Source organism: Sinohyriopsis cumingii, chromosome 18 (genome assembly GCF_028554795.1).
Source record: "Sinohyriopsis cumingii isolate HCF-2022 chromosome 18, ASM2855479v2, whole genome shotgun sequence".
NCBI classification, from domain to species: Eukaryota; Metazoa; Mollusca; class Bivalvia; order Unionida; family Unionidae; genus Sinohyriopsis; species Sinohyriopsis cumingii.
The window spans coordinates 49,240,403-49,256,613 of record NC_142978.1 but is presented as its reverse complement, the minus strand read 5'-3'; the positions used below and the strand labels follow the sequence as shown (position 1 = coordinate 49,256,613).

Genomic DNA, 16,211 nt, shown 5'->3' with positions numbered 1-16,211 from the left:
TCATCAAAGTGCTGAGAATAGGGACAGCTTGAAGGGCTTAGTGAAATTTGCATAAAATCAGACAGAAGAACATGACTCCAGATATATTTCTATTCATGGTCCTTTTTACTATTGTAAAAATACTGCTCAAAATAATAATCTAAATTTTCTTTTCTTGATGTCAGTAGAAATTTTTATCAACATCTGAAATGGAAGAATTATTATGGTGATATCCTTTTAAAAACATTTACTGATTCAATACTGCTATATAAGTACAAAATCCAAGAGAATTTTGAGTTGCCTACCTTGGCAAATAGAACTGACCTGAAAGGCAAATGGAGCTATCTTTGTTACTAATTTCAGTAAGGTCATAAAGTTCATTATCATTATTCATAATAGTGTGACCCTGCTATAACACGCTCCATTATAACATGAATTCGGATATAACATGGTTGTGGATTGGCTCCCGATATTTTATATATATGTATTTTTCTCGTACATGAAACAAAAAATACTTTTTTAAAGTATGAGAAAAAAAAGAAATCGTGCATGAATAATACAAGATGATTGTTGCATGGCTCCTGAAATTTTATATGTATTTTTCTCGTACACAAAAAAATAGTTTTTTTCTTCTTAAAAGTACGAAGAATAACAAATAAAAAGTTTATTCTGGGATCACATAGCGCTTTGCCAATGTTGCAAACTGCGATTTCCTTATTAACGGCAAAATATACCATCTGGCAATTTTTTTATTGGCAACATTGTTGGCTGTTTAAACTTGTATATACAACTATTGGTTTGGAGTGGAGAAATTCAGAGGCCCCATGAAAGGAAGCCACAAACTTGATATAAAATGCAATGAAATTTATATATTGTTACATAAAGAATTTCTTTGTTCATATTGACAAACCATCTTAACAGTGAATTGTTATATCATAATCTGCTTATGTTGACATCAAGCATGAGTACTGTATGTTGTGAGATATCCACTTTTTTTTTGTTTGTTGACATTTTCTGGTATTGGAGATCAACCAGACGAGGCATTATCTCATAATCTATCTTTTGTCTGATTTTGAGCAGCTCACTAGTGATTAATATACTTATAAAGACTGACATCTGTGTGTGGATGGTAAGTAAAATTCCTCTTCTTTTCACTCAGAACTAAATCCTTCAGAACACTCATATTTTCTGTTCTAATCCTTGTCATCAGACCAGAACACCTGCATCTCTATCGTCCGTTGACCCTTTGTTAAATTTCTCATGCATGCATGGAAGGCAGCATCACACCACTACCACAAATGTAAAAAAAAAAATCTTGCGAAACAACGGCCAATTTCTTTTTTAAAAATGTACCCAGATAAAATAGTTTGCTGAAATTTCAAAGAAAACAGATTACCTTTGAAGCACCGACTGTTATGAAAATGTACTAAGAAAATGGAGGGAAAAAAAAAATCAGTCTCAATCATGCAGTACAATTATTTCATATTGCCGCCACAATTAGAAACAGGCATTTGTTTGTTTCTCCAAAGCTGTCCTTTAGCAGTGACTTCAATAATGCTGCACCTTTCATCAAAGAAAGCCGACTACAATCTTCAATAAAAACAAAGAACTTTTCTTCAAAGAAAGTCAGTACCAAACTTAAAAAAGCAATGGAATCTGATGAATTTTTTCTTTTTCCAATGTGACTGGAACACATTTAATGTGCTGTGAAAGTTTCTTTTTTGCAGAAAAAAGTTTATGCTTATGAATGCTACCAACAGTGGCTTAAAACACAAACTAACTTTTACCGAAGTAAATGTGCTTCATCATTCATTCCGTGATTGTGCTATGTTTATCCACTGAATTCAGACCTATATGACCTGTGACAAAATTATTGAATATTTTAAATCTGTGTGTGCATATTTACAATGAAATTACTTGTATTGTGAATTCAATGTATGTGATGAGATTTGCGGGTGAGTACACGGCGTTGATACTTTGTTCATGTTATACATTAGACATGTATATATAAACAGCATACATGTATATGTACCAATCTGTGGTTCTCTATGTGAAATATTATACATGTCTTCTCTATTTTCACTACAGGTGTATTTCCCATTCAATATGCATCAACTTAAGATGGTACCTGCCCGCATTTATTACTACCCCCCACCCCTGCAAAAAAATTTGTTTGGGTACATGCATGATTTTCTTCAGCTAACTGACCTAGTTGCTTATAACATGATTCGGTCTATAACACAATCAGGTTCTATGGCTCCAAACTACTGTGTTATAGGAGGGTCACACTGTATATACTATTCTTAGCAACTCAGAGTCAATAGAATGTGATAGGCCTGAGAGGAATAATCCTGCAAGTCAAAAATACTCCCCACCAGGATGTAGCTTCAGAATGTTTTGGATAAGAGCTCCAACACTGAAAAGATATGTCAAGAACCGAAGAGGTTCCATCTGGAGAACATTACAAGGGTTTCAGAAAATGCTGGATCAGGGCATTATGCCTATTTTGCAATTAGCTCAAGCCTTCAAAAATATAAACATGTCTTTATGATTGGCAAGGAAATAATTTACTGATTCACTTACCATTTTGGAGAATGCTTTTCTTGAGTTCTCAACGTGACGTACATCCTGGTGAAATTTCATTTACTGAAATATTAATGGCTTTTATGTGGGTTGAATCTTCCAGTCTCAGAAGAAAATATTTTTGGGGCCTGATGCCATCATCACAAAGTGCATGAATGAGCTAAACAAACTTGATAAGTAAAAGGGTCACAATAATTCCCATGGCAGGAATTTATAATCAAATTATGGGCATTTTTACTAAGCTGTCCCAAAAAAAAAGGGTCTGTACCAGTACCAGCCTTGCTGGAGAAAAAAAGGCAACATCAGATGCAAATACCAACAGGTCCAAAAGAACAAGTAAGGTAAATCTAATAGTCACTGTAGTGTACTGCATGCACATAAAATGTTCTAGCAGATCTCTGATGTGGAGTTTGCAAATATTTTTAAGTGATAATAAAACTGAATATACTTCTAGACTAGTAGATACAGCACTGCCCAATCTGATAACTTGTTTTTCTTACAAACAACAATGGAAGCTGATAAGTTTGCAGATCTTTTGCAAAAAGGTGCTGCTGTACAATCCATCTATGTAAACTCTGAATCCATTTCTAACATTTTTGTTGTGAAGAAAGAGAATTTCAAGTATGGCCTGTGATCAATTTGACACTTCTTAACAAACATGTAAAATATGCTGATGTTAAACAAGAAACCATTAATGATATTATTGTCTTTATGGAACACTATCTTCAGTCTGTAGATCTCTAAAATGCCTACTTCAGCATACCAATCTAATTTAATTCTAAAATGTTTCTGAAGTCTATTTGAGAAGGAAAAGTATATCTGTTTAACTTTCGGTCTGGCATCTAGTCTCCAGAATGTTCACTAAGATCTGGAAACCTTTTTTTTTAAAGAGTAAAGGAATTATGTCCTCTCGCTACACAGACAATTCACAGGTTAGGAATCATGAGAGATCTCTTTGTGAGGGCCGTAGACAAGTTTTGTTGCATGTCATGCAAAATGCAGGTTAACAAAGATATCCTGAGAAATTTATCTTAACTCCAACTTACATCATAATGCATCTGTGTTTCACTCCCAATTCCAAAGAGCTGACCATCTTTGCCAGAAGAGAAAGCAGACAAATTAATTAGGAGATGTAAACAGATTTTATTCTCATCAGCATATACATTGAGAGGTTTCGCATCTCATCAGCCTCTTTACTTCTTTATTTTGAGTGGTTTTGCTTGCCCCACATTTTTACAGAAATTTAGAGTGGGAAAGGAAATTTTTTCTGATTGAATCTTCATATTATCTTCAGAAAGTAAAGATAAAAATTCAGTGGTAAGTTAAAATATGAATGGGGCATATATATACCTACCAGACCCTGAGGTTTACTTTGAAACAGATGCATTGTTGTTTGGCTGGGTGCAAATTTGTCATTTCTTGTATACAGAAAACACAGATCAGCTAATGTTAGATGGAGTTCAAAGGAGACAGCCATCATATAAATCTTTTTCAGCTAAGAACAAATTTTTATGGCTCTCTGTTTCTTGAAACAATGTTTACATTTTGATTAAAGCTGACAACAGAACAAATGCTGCTTAGATAAATAGTAAAGGTGGATCTAAATGAGATTGTTTACTTCTGGCCAAAGATATTTGGCTCAGGGCATTTGAAAATAACATTTTTCTTTCTGCAACTCATGTTCAAGGAATTGCAAATTCTTTGTTCTTTGTCCATAAATTTTAATGATTCAACTGAATGGAAAACTCAATCATAAGATTTTTGACAGATTCTGCAAAGTACATTTAAAAAAATCCCCAGATTTGTTTACTTCTTGTTTAATTTCCAAATTAAACCTAACATGTCCTGGTAACCTGATCCAGAAGCTGTGGCAAGAGCTTTTTCATTACCCTGGGGAGTTTTCTCCCCTTATGTTTTCTCTCCTGGAGTCCTAACCAAAATGGCTCAACATCAGATAAGGGAGACATTCAGAGCAGTTCCGCTTTGGCTAACTTGTCTGGTGTAGGGTAGAAAATGAACTCAGATTTATTCTCAAGGTGTGATTCTACATCTAATTGATCCAGGGATGAATGCATAGTAGCATTTTACATCGTCAGCCAATTTTTACCTGCTCATGAGGAGTACTTTTCCTGAGCCCTGATAAACTGTTTTAAGTTATGCTAGTAAATCCTTTGTGCACTATTCACATCATGCATGTCTTCCAGTTGGTCAAAATATCCAATATTCATTTGAGTAGGAAAAATATTACACTAACCTGCCTATACTTTTTCTTGGTGTTAAAGTTCTCTAACATTTTTGATTCATCCTCTGCTTCGTCTGTGTCCGGCTTCACATTTGATACTGGCAGGTGCTCAAGAATCTTCTGAACATCTGGCTCAAAACCCATGTCAATCATCCTGTCTGCTTCATCCATTACAGCATACGTACACTGATTCAAAACCAAGTAGCGGTTCTCCAGCACATCTATCAATCTGCCAGGAGTTGCTATGACAATCTGCAAATAAAAAGGAATACCTAAAGCCCAAATGATGTTTTGACCACTAGGTCATCTAAACTTTAGTCCATTATCTCAATATTGGCATCAGAATATGAGCTCCTTCATGGGATTAATCCTACTTTTCTTCACACAGATTGAAATTCAATTCAGAACAAGGTTAAAAGAACAAGACTAAGAATGGTGGCTCAGGTGTCCTTCATGGTACATTGTGACATCTGCTTCCATGCTCCCTTCTAATATTATTGACCTTGTGTTCCATCACTGCAAGAGAAGAATTTCTGACTCGTTCCTCCTACATTTTGAATTAAATCTTCACATTAACACTAAAGCCATTGTAGAGACAAGATAACAGAAAATGCACCCTAAATTGAGTGTAAAGTACAATTCTTAAAGCATACAATCTTTTTTGCATGTGGCATTTTATCGTCATACTTAAGTGTTTTGGTAGTGGCATAATCATAGCTGCCAACCTTCCAGGCTCACAATTAGTGAAAATAGGCATAAAAAGTCGTGAATTTGGGCATGAATTAGTGAAAAATACCATGATAATAACTCCATCCACTCTGAACGTCAATATTACACTATATCAAGATCACAATATAAAACTAAAACACTACATATATGCAGAAATATTTGTTTATCAAGACATAATACTGTGGCAGACTTGAACTTCCTCAACTGCTTGAACGTAAATTTGTTTTCTAAACAGTTCAGACTTCTCGCCTGCTGGTTGATCTTGGTGACTAAAATTGCTGACAAATTTTCTGCAGCTAAGGAGGTCCTAAAGTCATATTTTTCCTCACTAAAGCAAATACTCTTTCGCTGTCACTGTTGCTGTGAGGAATGTACATGAGCTTTAGACCAACCAGTTGTTCTCCACCTTTTTTTTTTTGTTTGACTGGCTGTGGAGAGACCAAAGGATTTATGCACTAATTGTGCTGAAGGGTCTGCAAGTGTATTGGCGGATGATCGGACCGCACGCTATTAATTAATAAATTTATTTAGTCTAACCTCTCACCCAAGCATTAGTCAGTTCCCAGTGATACATGCCTCGCTAGACGGTTTCCACGCGTTACTCTTACCATGTGGTGATGCTGCTTTACACACATGCGTGGGTAATTCAAATCTGAAGTCAACAGCCGATGAATACACTGGTGTTCTATTCTGACAGGGATTTATACTAAAAAAGTGAGTGTTCTAAAGGATTTAACGCAGTGGATCATTAGAAGGGGGATTATACATACCATCTGGATACAAAGGTTAGTCTAAATAAATTTATTAAGTAATAGTGTGCAGTCCGATCATCCACCGATACACCTGCGGACACTTCAGCACAATTAGTGCATAACACCATTGGTCTCCACCACCATGTGATGCTGAACGGTAACTCAAATCAGTGTTAGTGATGCATGCGCGGAGCAAAATTCCGGTTAGGCCCCAGTTTCTCTCAAAAGCATTTGTAAAACTACTCTTATACATATAAATTAAAATAGGCTAAAATGCTTGCTACCGGGTCAACTGTACTAATCGGCTGTAGATCTACTAATATTGCGACCAGCAGTACCGGACCATTTTGGTAACTGTGAATATCACGACTAGCACTTAATGGGAAATCGATTATTTTATTAAAGATTTAAAATAATTGAGAATTGGAAAATTCGTGAATTTTTGGCTTGCGGCGTGAATCTGTGAATCGCTAAAAAAGTCGTGAAATTCACGCCAAATTCGTGAGGGTTGGCAGCTATGCATAATCCTACTAAAGGGAGTGGTATGTGATTTTACCACCTGTTTTGGATTATAGTACAAGAAAACTCCATTGTCACATTAATTGGTGAAATATCATTAACTGATAATTTAATGAGAACGTGGATTCCTACAGTGTGATATATCATTGAGATATTGGATATCAGATTAAGTTGTTTTAGATATATACTATGAATATCACCAAATTTTCCCCTTCTAAAGTACTGTCAAACCTGTCCAAAGGGTTACATTTATTTATAGCAGTCACCTGATCTCAATGTTCACTCTAATCCACCCCCATATCCCTTGAACAAATTCCCCCATACAAGTCATATCTATATACCATATTTACCTTATATAATGGGACACAGTATTTGTTGGGACACAATAAATTATTTTTTAAAAGTAATTTTTGTGTGCACTGTATGTTCTGGGACATATCATTTTCTTTGAGTCGTATATTGTGGGACACCGTTTACATCATTCGAAAAATACATGTCGCAAATGCACTCCAACTGAAACTTTATTTTAAACATATAAAACTGTGTACTTGAGATAACACTCCTTAATCCACTGCAGCATCATCTCATCAACACAACCCTTCTCCTGCACACATACCATCCATTCTTTCGGTACATGAATATTTTGTTAGCTTTCACACGATGTGAAAAATTATCAATGGAGGCAACACATCATCTGAAGCAGTAACTGCAAGGACTAAAGTCAGATTTTTAAAAATCTGTACCAGTCATGCTAATTCTCACACTTTTAACCCCCATCTTATTGTCAGTCTGACCAGGAATGAGGTCACAGTACACTAGAATTTCATCCATGTTAATAATCATATTGTCTGAGAAATCAGGATACAGTGAGCTTGTGTGGAACACATGTTTGGGAGAAAACAACATATATCTGTAATTTATAATCTTTTTGACAGTGCATTGATCTAAATCTGTTAACAGCTTATCAATAATAGTAATAATAATAATAATGGAATCACCCATGTAAAAAGGGCAGCTCAAGCTTTACCTATGGGTGGCTGCAATTGACAGGTTTGTATTATAAAAATTCTGACTTTCAAGTTATTGTAACTGAGTCACTATTCTGTGAAACTGCTGAAATAAGCTTGATATTCTTCAATAATTTTTTCATAAACATTTTCATTGTTTTGCTATGCTAATTAAATGGAGAACAGTCAATGATCAATGATACCAACCTCACATCCTTGCCTCAGTTTAAAACCCTGTTCTTCTCGGGAAATACCACCAATTACAGCAACTGTCCGAATTCCAAGAGGCTTGCCAAACTTGATACATTCTTCTTCAATCTGCTGAGCTAACTCTCTGGTAGGGGACAAGATAATGGCATATGGCCCTTGATCTATAACATCCATCCTGTAGAAAAGCAACATATGAGTTAAAAATAATACAAGTCCTCACTAAATGTGGATATTTGATTGGTCCTTCAATTACAAGACCAAATTAAATATGCCTAATGTGTGTTTAACTAAGTCCATCTAAACAGAACAACACCCCACTCCAAAAAATTGAAATACCACTAGCCCAAAGGTTTTGTTTGAATTTGAGGTAGTTACAATTTGTAGATGTCACAGGCAAGAAAAAACTTTATGTCTGCACTAAGCAAGTCATCTGAGTGCTCCTAAAACATCCACAACCATAAATGTCTTAACATATATATAATATATATATATATATATATATATATATATATATATATATACACATACACACATACATACACAAAACTGACTACACACTGGCACAACATTTAAGATCGTCATGTACCAATTTCTTTAAGGAACAGACCTTTTGAAATTAGGTGGGAAAATAGAAAAATAATCTTCATGGACAAGAGTTGCAGTGTATATAGTTAGAGCACCAAATTAGTGACAAAATTTTTTTTTTAGTTTGAACCTTGCCTAGACACGGTCAGTTCAGTTCAGCCAGTGTGGTGTGTCCTTGGGTGAGGCACTTTACTTCAAACGCTTTAACATGATATAGGCTTTCCTTGCAGGTGGACATAACTTACATATGAGTATATACTGTACAAGTTTGTTGGCAATTGGACATTTAATAAATCACGTGATTGTCCAATGTAAAACCAATCAAGTGATTGTCCAATGTAAAACCAATCAAGTGATTGTCCAATGTAAAACCAATTACAGTAAAAATCTGTATTCTATATTTTCCTTCTAATTAATATATGAATAAAACTTCATGACAACATACACAGAACTGGAATGGTTTATATTTTAGGGATATGAAAGATCATTTTATTGGGAAAAGGAAGTAAAATGAATGTTTGGTATAAATCAATGTATCATTTGAGTATGAATGATTTGTTTAAAATTTATCAAACAAATCAAGTTATTTTTACAATGTTTAATACACTAATTAATGTTTGTGGACTAATAGAAAAACCATTATTATTAAACATTAAATACTTCTTTCATAATACTTATCTGCTCACAGTACATTAGGATTACATCCACTACCACACAAATCCAGCCCTTTCAAGCATGTTTTCAGCAATGAAATTTCTCAACCTAAGGATATGTCAGACAAGTGATATTTTTTTGGATATAGGGATTTGCACTCAATCTCATCCATACTTCAGTTAGTACTGAGGCAGAAATGAATGCCATCAGGTTTTGAAGTTTAACTGCATCAGGCAGGGAGGGTGTGTCCACATAATGATCAGGTAAGTATTATTTAAGAAAATATGTAACTCACATAATTGGTTTCTTCAAATAAATTACCTGAACATAATATGTAAGGAGAGCAGGTATGAGGTGGAGGCCATTGCTTTCCGTGACTATGGAAAAGGCCCATTCTCTGTAATTTGTGTACAGCAGCTTAAAACCTCATGAGAAATAAAGGTTACAGATATATTATAGATATACCTGTATGACGATTGTAGTGTAAATTTCAACCCCAAAATCCAGTAGAAGTTGAACGGCCACATCAATGAAGCTGCTGAATGACCCAGGAAGGCAAGCTGTTCTGCTGCTAGTATAGGTTCCGCCATGTCAAACTTGAGCCCTTTGGGATGAAAGATGTCTGAGGGAAGTTGTCTCTGACATCTATCCCATGACTTGGATATGGTTCTGACTGACCAGCAAGGTGGGTATCTCACTGATTCTGCCTGCTGCAGCTAGAATAACTAGGAAGCAGGTTTTGTACCAGTGGTAGGTAAATGTAAATCTAGACATGGGTTTCATGTGTTTTATTAAACCATATTAGAACCCACAATAGATTCCATTTGGGACCAAAGCCTTTGGCTGAGACAAATCAAAGTTTACCAAAAGTTGGGGAGGTCTTTGATTTTGCTTTTATCCTTCCTGCCATGATGATAAACCATGAAATGGTAGCCTTTAACAGGGATGTTGGACTAACTTCTATTTGAAGAGCCAAAGAAGAGTGTGTGTGTGATTTGGAATTTTAACATAGCTTTAACAATTTTTTAGTCATATTGCTATGATGTCTGCAGTGTGACAGTTTATAGTGATGTCTAGCACTGGGGCATCATGCCGCAGTCACATTATCCTGACACCAGGCCGACCAGTCCTGGCACTAACCTCTTAATGCTGAGTATCAAGCGTGGCAGCTGTTAGTACCATTTGTATAAGTCTTTGGTATGACTCAGCCAGAGATCAAAACCATGACCTCCCGCATATGAGGTGGACGCTCTAACCACTAGGCCATCGGAGAGGTGCCAAAAAAGAAAGATAGCTATTTGTTGTGATAATGAGGCTTTTAATGAAGTGATGTGTTTCCACTTACACCACTGGAAGAACACTTTCCACTTAACTTTGAATGCTTTCAAAGTGGTGGACATTCTTTGCCAAAGCAATTCTGTCCCAGTTTGCTTGATACTAGTCAAACATGCAGGTTCAATAATTATGAGTTTGTATGAAACAACTTGTTATGTATATTTGATTTAATTTATATTTGATTTAACTGAATTGTAAGTTTTAAAATCTTTTTTTTTATAACAATTTCATTACATGTCCAAGTAATGTCATTTTGTTTACTAGAAATTTGATACTTTCTAGAAATTAGTTTGACTTGATTGTTTAGTCGTAAACACCAAACTTTGTACCTTTTGCTGACCTAGTTCCTGACATTGATTGAGAATCAAGTAAACAACTTCTTTTTTAAATTCATAATTAATGTGTGAATGATAATAGTAAAATCGAGGCTGACTGGGACTACGTGACTTAAGACGTAAATACTTCTACGCTGTTCTCGAAATTCTGGAGGGTTGACCCTCATCCAGGTATTTATTTTGCGTTCCAAGTTACTGTATAACCTTTGTTTATAGAGAATTTAGTCAGTTGGGCTTCTAAACACTTGGACATAAAGAAGTTCCTTTTGTTGTGACCAGTCTGGAGTTACATTTTAATTTTTATTCAAATTATTTGGATTCTAAAAGATTAATTCTTTTTCCTGGAAATATTTGAATGCTCATACAGAATTCTTCGATAAAGACATTTTTTAAAAATTTTATTTGGAAATTCAAACACCAGGATATTATTGTCTGTGGAATAACAACTGTAGACACTACAGAACCATACTGACTACAGTATACATCATCACCTTCCAATTTTGTATTTTTTGTTAGGACTTGAACTTGAATTCATTAGAACATTTCATTACTAGGACTTCTAAAATTTAATTCATGGATTATTCTTGGATTATTTTTGAATCTGATTCTTAAAAACATAAGTTCTTATTTTTCATTTTTACAGTGTTTTTCCAGGGAAATAAATTATTTGTTAAATTTTTCAAAGCTTGTTGTTTTCACTCTTTCTTTTGTTACTGTTTATTAGAGCCTAAACACGTAACATAAGAAACTGCATTTGTTGTTGCTTGAGTTGGTGAGGAAATTAGGGATCAAAGGGATAGGAGGGAAGACAGATGTATCTAGTTCAGTTCATGCAAAGAGCATTGTCTGCCCCGATATTTGGATCTGGGACTGGAGCAATTTTGTTCCACATTGCTGGAAATAGATCCAGGATCCATTTGGTCTGAATTAGTTGGTTCCATAGGTAGAACTAGAACAATGAGTCTCCTTGGGAAGTGGATCTGATGATGAAGACACTACCTGAGAAAATACAAATTTTGAAAGCAAAAAGCTGAGGTCTGGGTATTGGGTTCCCACTTGCCTTCTGATATAATTTACCTCAGTGGACTTGCTGATAAAAATGCCCTTTCCAAACAACATTTGCCATGACTGAAATGCATCTACCATGGCCTTCATCTTCTTGAGACTTATTTGCAATGAATTTATATTTTAAGGTAAGAAAATAAAGTGTAAATTTTTAGTCTATGCTCAAGTATGGTAAGAGATAGAGAAAAAGCTAGAGTATGCTTCCCTGTGTGGAAAAATTCATTAGAATCAATTAAATAGTGAAAAAGCAAAAGTGGATATTGATCTCCTAGCACAAATAACAGAAGTAGTATGGATGAGAGCAGGCACCAATCTGTATATCTAAGGAGAGATCACTTTGTCTGACCCATACCTAAGTGGGCAGTTGACTTTTACCACTTTTTTTGCTAAAAGTAAACTTGGGAAGGCTGGATTTACAAGGTAGTGGCTGTACTATTAATGTATTATGATCAGGTAATGAGTTTGAAGAAATATGAGCAAATGTATTTCATAAGTAAGTGATTACAGTTGAACAAGCATTAAAACTTAATAGCTCTGCACAAAACTGAGTAACTGTAATTGAAATTGTGATCATAATTTTCAAATAGAGTTACATTTTCATTGATTACAGCTGAAAGACGATGACCCCTTGCCTGCTGATGGATGGATGGGTGAATGAACAAGACAAAGAGCAAGCTGCCCTCTTTGGAATCTAATTTCTGCAAGAAGAACACTGAATACTCTGTTGTTAGTGGTTAATACAGTGAAATCTGTGTAATGTGGACACAATGGGAGGAATACATGTACTCTGGAATGGGCAGTGAGTGGATGTACACAGCGTAAACCTGTACGATAAGAGCATGAGGAGAAGAAAAAATGTACACTTTATTGGGCAATGAGCTGTATGAATTGTAAACTATGTAATGTGGGAATGATGAAAAGAAAGAATGTCTTCTGGATTAGAGCAGTGAGATGATTTTTGCAGTGTAAACCTATATATTGTGGGCATAATGGGGAGAAAAATGTACTCTGAATTGGGCAGTGAGCTGGTATATACAGTAAAAGCCTGAGTAATGTGGGAATGGTTGGAAGTAAAAATGTACTCTGAGTTGGGCAGTGAGCTGGTATATACAGTAAAAACCTGAGCAATGTGGGAACTGGTATATACCGTAAAAACCTGTGTAATGTGGGAATGGTTGGAAGTAAAAATGTACTCTGAATTGGGCAGTGAGCTGGTATATACAGTAAAAACCTGAGTAATGTGGGAACTGGTACATACAGTAAAAACCTGAGTAATGTGGGAATGGTTGGAAGTAAAAATGTACTCCGAGTTGGGCAGTGAGCTGGTATATACCGTAAAAACCTGTGTAATGTGGGAATGGTTGGAAGTAAAAATGTACTCTGAATTGGGCAGTGAGCTGGTATATACAGTAAAAACCTGAGTAATGTGGGAATGGTTGGAAGTAAAAATGTACTCTGAATTGGGCAGTGAGCTGGTATATACAGTAAAAACCTGAGTAATGTGGGAACTGGTATATACAGTAAAAACCTGAGTAATGTGGGAATGGTTGGAAGTAAAAATGTACTCTGAGTTGGGCAGTGAACTGGTATATACCGTAAAAACCTGTGTAATGTGGGAATGGTTGGAAGTAAAAATGTACTCTGAGTTGGGGAGTGAGCTGGTATATACAGTAAAAACCTGTGTAATGTGGGAATGATTGGAAGTAAAAATGTACTCTGAGTTGGGCAGTGAGCTGGTATATACAGTAAAAACCTGTGTAATGTGGGAATGGTTGGAAGTAAAAATGTACTCTGAGTTGGGCAGTGAGCTGGTATATACAGTAAAAACCTGTGTAATGTGGGAATGGTTGGAAGTAAAAATGTACTCTGAGTTGGGCAGCGAACTGGTATATACAGTAAAAACCTGAGTAATGTGGGAATGGTTGGAAGTAAAAATGTACTCTGAGTTGGGCAGCGAGCTGGTATATACAGTAAAAACCTGAGTAATGTGGGAATGGTTGGAAGTAAAAATGTACTCTGAGTTGGGCAGCGAACTGGTATATACAGTAAAAACCTGAGTAATGTGGGAATGGTTGGAAGTAAAAATGTACTCTGAGTTGGGCAGCGAACTGGTATATACAGTAAAAACCTGAGTAATGTGGGAATGGTTGGAAGTAAAAATGTACTCTGAGTTGGGCAGCGAACTGGTATATACAGTAAAAACCTGAGTAATGTGGGAATGGTTGGAAGTAAAAATGTACTCTGAGTTGGGCAGTGAACTGGTATATACAGTAAAAACCTGAGTAATGTGGGAATGGTTGGAAGTAAAAATGTACTCTGAGTTGGGCAGTGAGCTGGTATATACAGTAAAAACCTGTGTAATGTGGGAATGGTTGGAAGTAAAAATGTACTCTGAGTTGGGCAGTGAGCTGGTATATACAGTAAAAACCTCTGTAATGTGGGAATGGTTGGAAGTAAAAATGTACTCTGAGTTGGGCAGCGAACTGGTATATACAGTAAAAACCTGAGTAATGTGGGAATGGTTGGAAGTAAAAATGTACTCTGAGTTGGGCAGCGAGCTGGTATATACAGTAAAAACCTGAGTAATGTGGGAATGGTTGGAAGTAAAAATGTACTCTGAGTTGGGCAGCGAACTGGTATATACAGTAAAAACCTGAGTAATGTGGGAATGGTTGGAAGTAAAAATGTACTCTGAGTTGGGCAGCGAACTGGTATATACAGTAAAAACCTGAGTAATGTGGGAATGGTTGGAAGTAAAAATGTACTCTGAGTTGGGCAGCGAACTGGTATATACAGTAAAAACCTGAGTAATGTGGGAATGGTTGGAAGTAAAAATGTACTCTGAGTTGGGCAGCGAGCTGGTATATACAGTAAAAACCTGTGTAATGTGGGAATGGTTGGAAGTAAAAATGTACTCTGAGTTGGGCAGTGAGCTGGTATATACAGTAAAAACCTCTGTAATGTGGGAATGGTTGGAAGTAAAAATGTACTCTGAGTTGGGCAGTGAACTGGTGTAATCATAAGGCTAAGAGGTACTAATATTTGGAGTCAAAAGCAGGCAGGGATTGAAACTACTCAGTGGCTGGTTTAGACAGGTTCCAATATTACAAGATCAAGAAACTTATCAATTTCATATTGACATGACCTTACCTTTCCATCTTTGGTAGTGATTGGATCCACACAAGAAGAGGAATCAGGAAGGCAGCTGTTTTACCACTACCTGTCTCAGCAACACCAATAATGTCACGATTCTGAAGACCAATAGGAATGGCCTGCCTCTGAATGGGTGTGGGTTCCTATCATAAAAAGATATAATATTCAACTGATAACTATGGTTGTCTCTGTAACTATAAAACCACTTATTATACCATATTTACTCATAACACATACATATGGTAATTAATGAATTGTATTTTAATGGTCTATGTTCTGTAATTTCTACCTCATTCAGTTTTTGTTTCACTTTAATTCCTGGATATAAAAAACCAATGATAATGAAATTTCAGATTGATCAAGACAGTATTATTTTATGGTGTAGTAAGCTCCATTATATATGTACAAGGTGGCCTTATCATGTGATACACTGTTTAAGGCTCATACTTATAATATAGTTCAAAATACACAATTATTTTGTGGTGTCATATGCAACATATCCCATTATGACATAGCCTTGCTTTTAATGTGGTAGACTGCAATAGCCTCCCAATTATAGTACTGTTCCAGGTTATTACTTTGTGGTGTCATATGCAACATATCCCATTATGACATAGCCTTCCTTTTAATGTGGTAGACTTCAACAGCCTCCCAATTATATTACTGTTCCTGGTTATTACTTTGTGGTGTGGTATGCAACATATCCCATTATGACATAGCCTTGCTTTTAACTGCAACAGCCTCCCAATTATAGTACTATTATAGTACTGTTCCAGGTTATTACTTTGTGGTGTCATATGCAACATATCCCATTATGACATAGCCTTGCTTTTAATGTGGTAGACTGCAATAGCCTCCCAATTATAGTACTGTTCCAGGTTATTACTTTGTGGTGTGGTATGCAACATATCCCATTATGACATAGCCTTGCTTTTAACTGCAACAGCCTCCCAATTATAGTACTATTATAGTACTGTTCCAGGTTATTACTTTGTGGTGTCATATGCAACATATCCCATTATGACATAGCCTTCCTTTTAATGTGGTAGACTGCAATAGCCTC

The 16,211-nt window shown here is 35.8% G+C and overlaps 1 protein-coding gene across 1 annotated transcript in view; it reads right to left on the bottom strand.

The window, feature by feature from the left end:
- LOC149776596 (putative ATP-dependent RNA helicase DDX23) overlaps window positions 1-16,211 on the bottom strand; it is a 64,742-nt gene that overhangs the window by 14,596 nt on the left and 33,935 nt on the right. The window contains exons 10-12 of the mRNA XM_089941079.1: window positions 15,146-15,291; window positions 8,019-8,196; window positions 4,817-5,056 (exon numbers count right to left, since the gene is read on the bottom strand). Of these exons, the coding sequence (XP_089797205.1) occupies window positions 4,817-5,056; window positions 8,019-8,196; window positions 15,146-15,291 (564 nt within the window). The remainder of the gene's footprint in view (window positions 1-4,816; window positions 5,057-8,018; window positions 8,197-15,145; window positions 15,292-16,211) is intronic.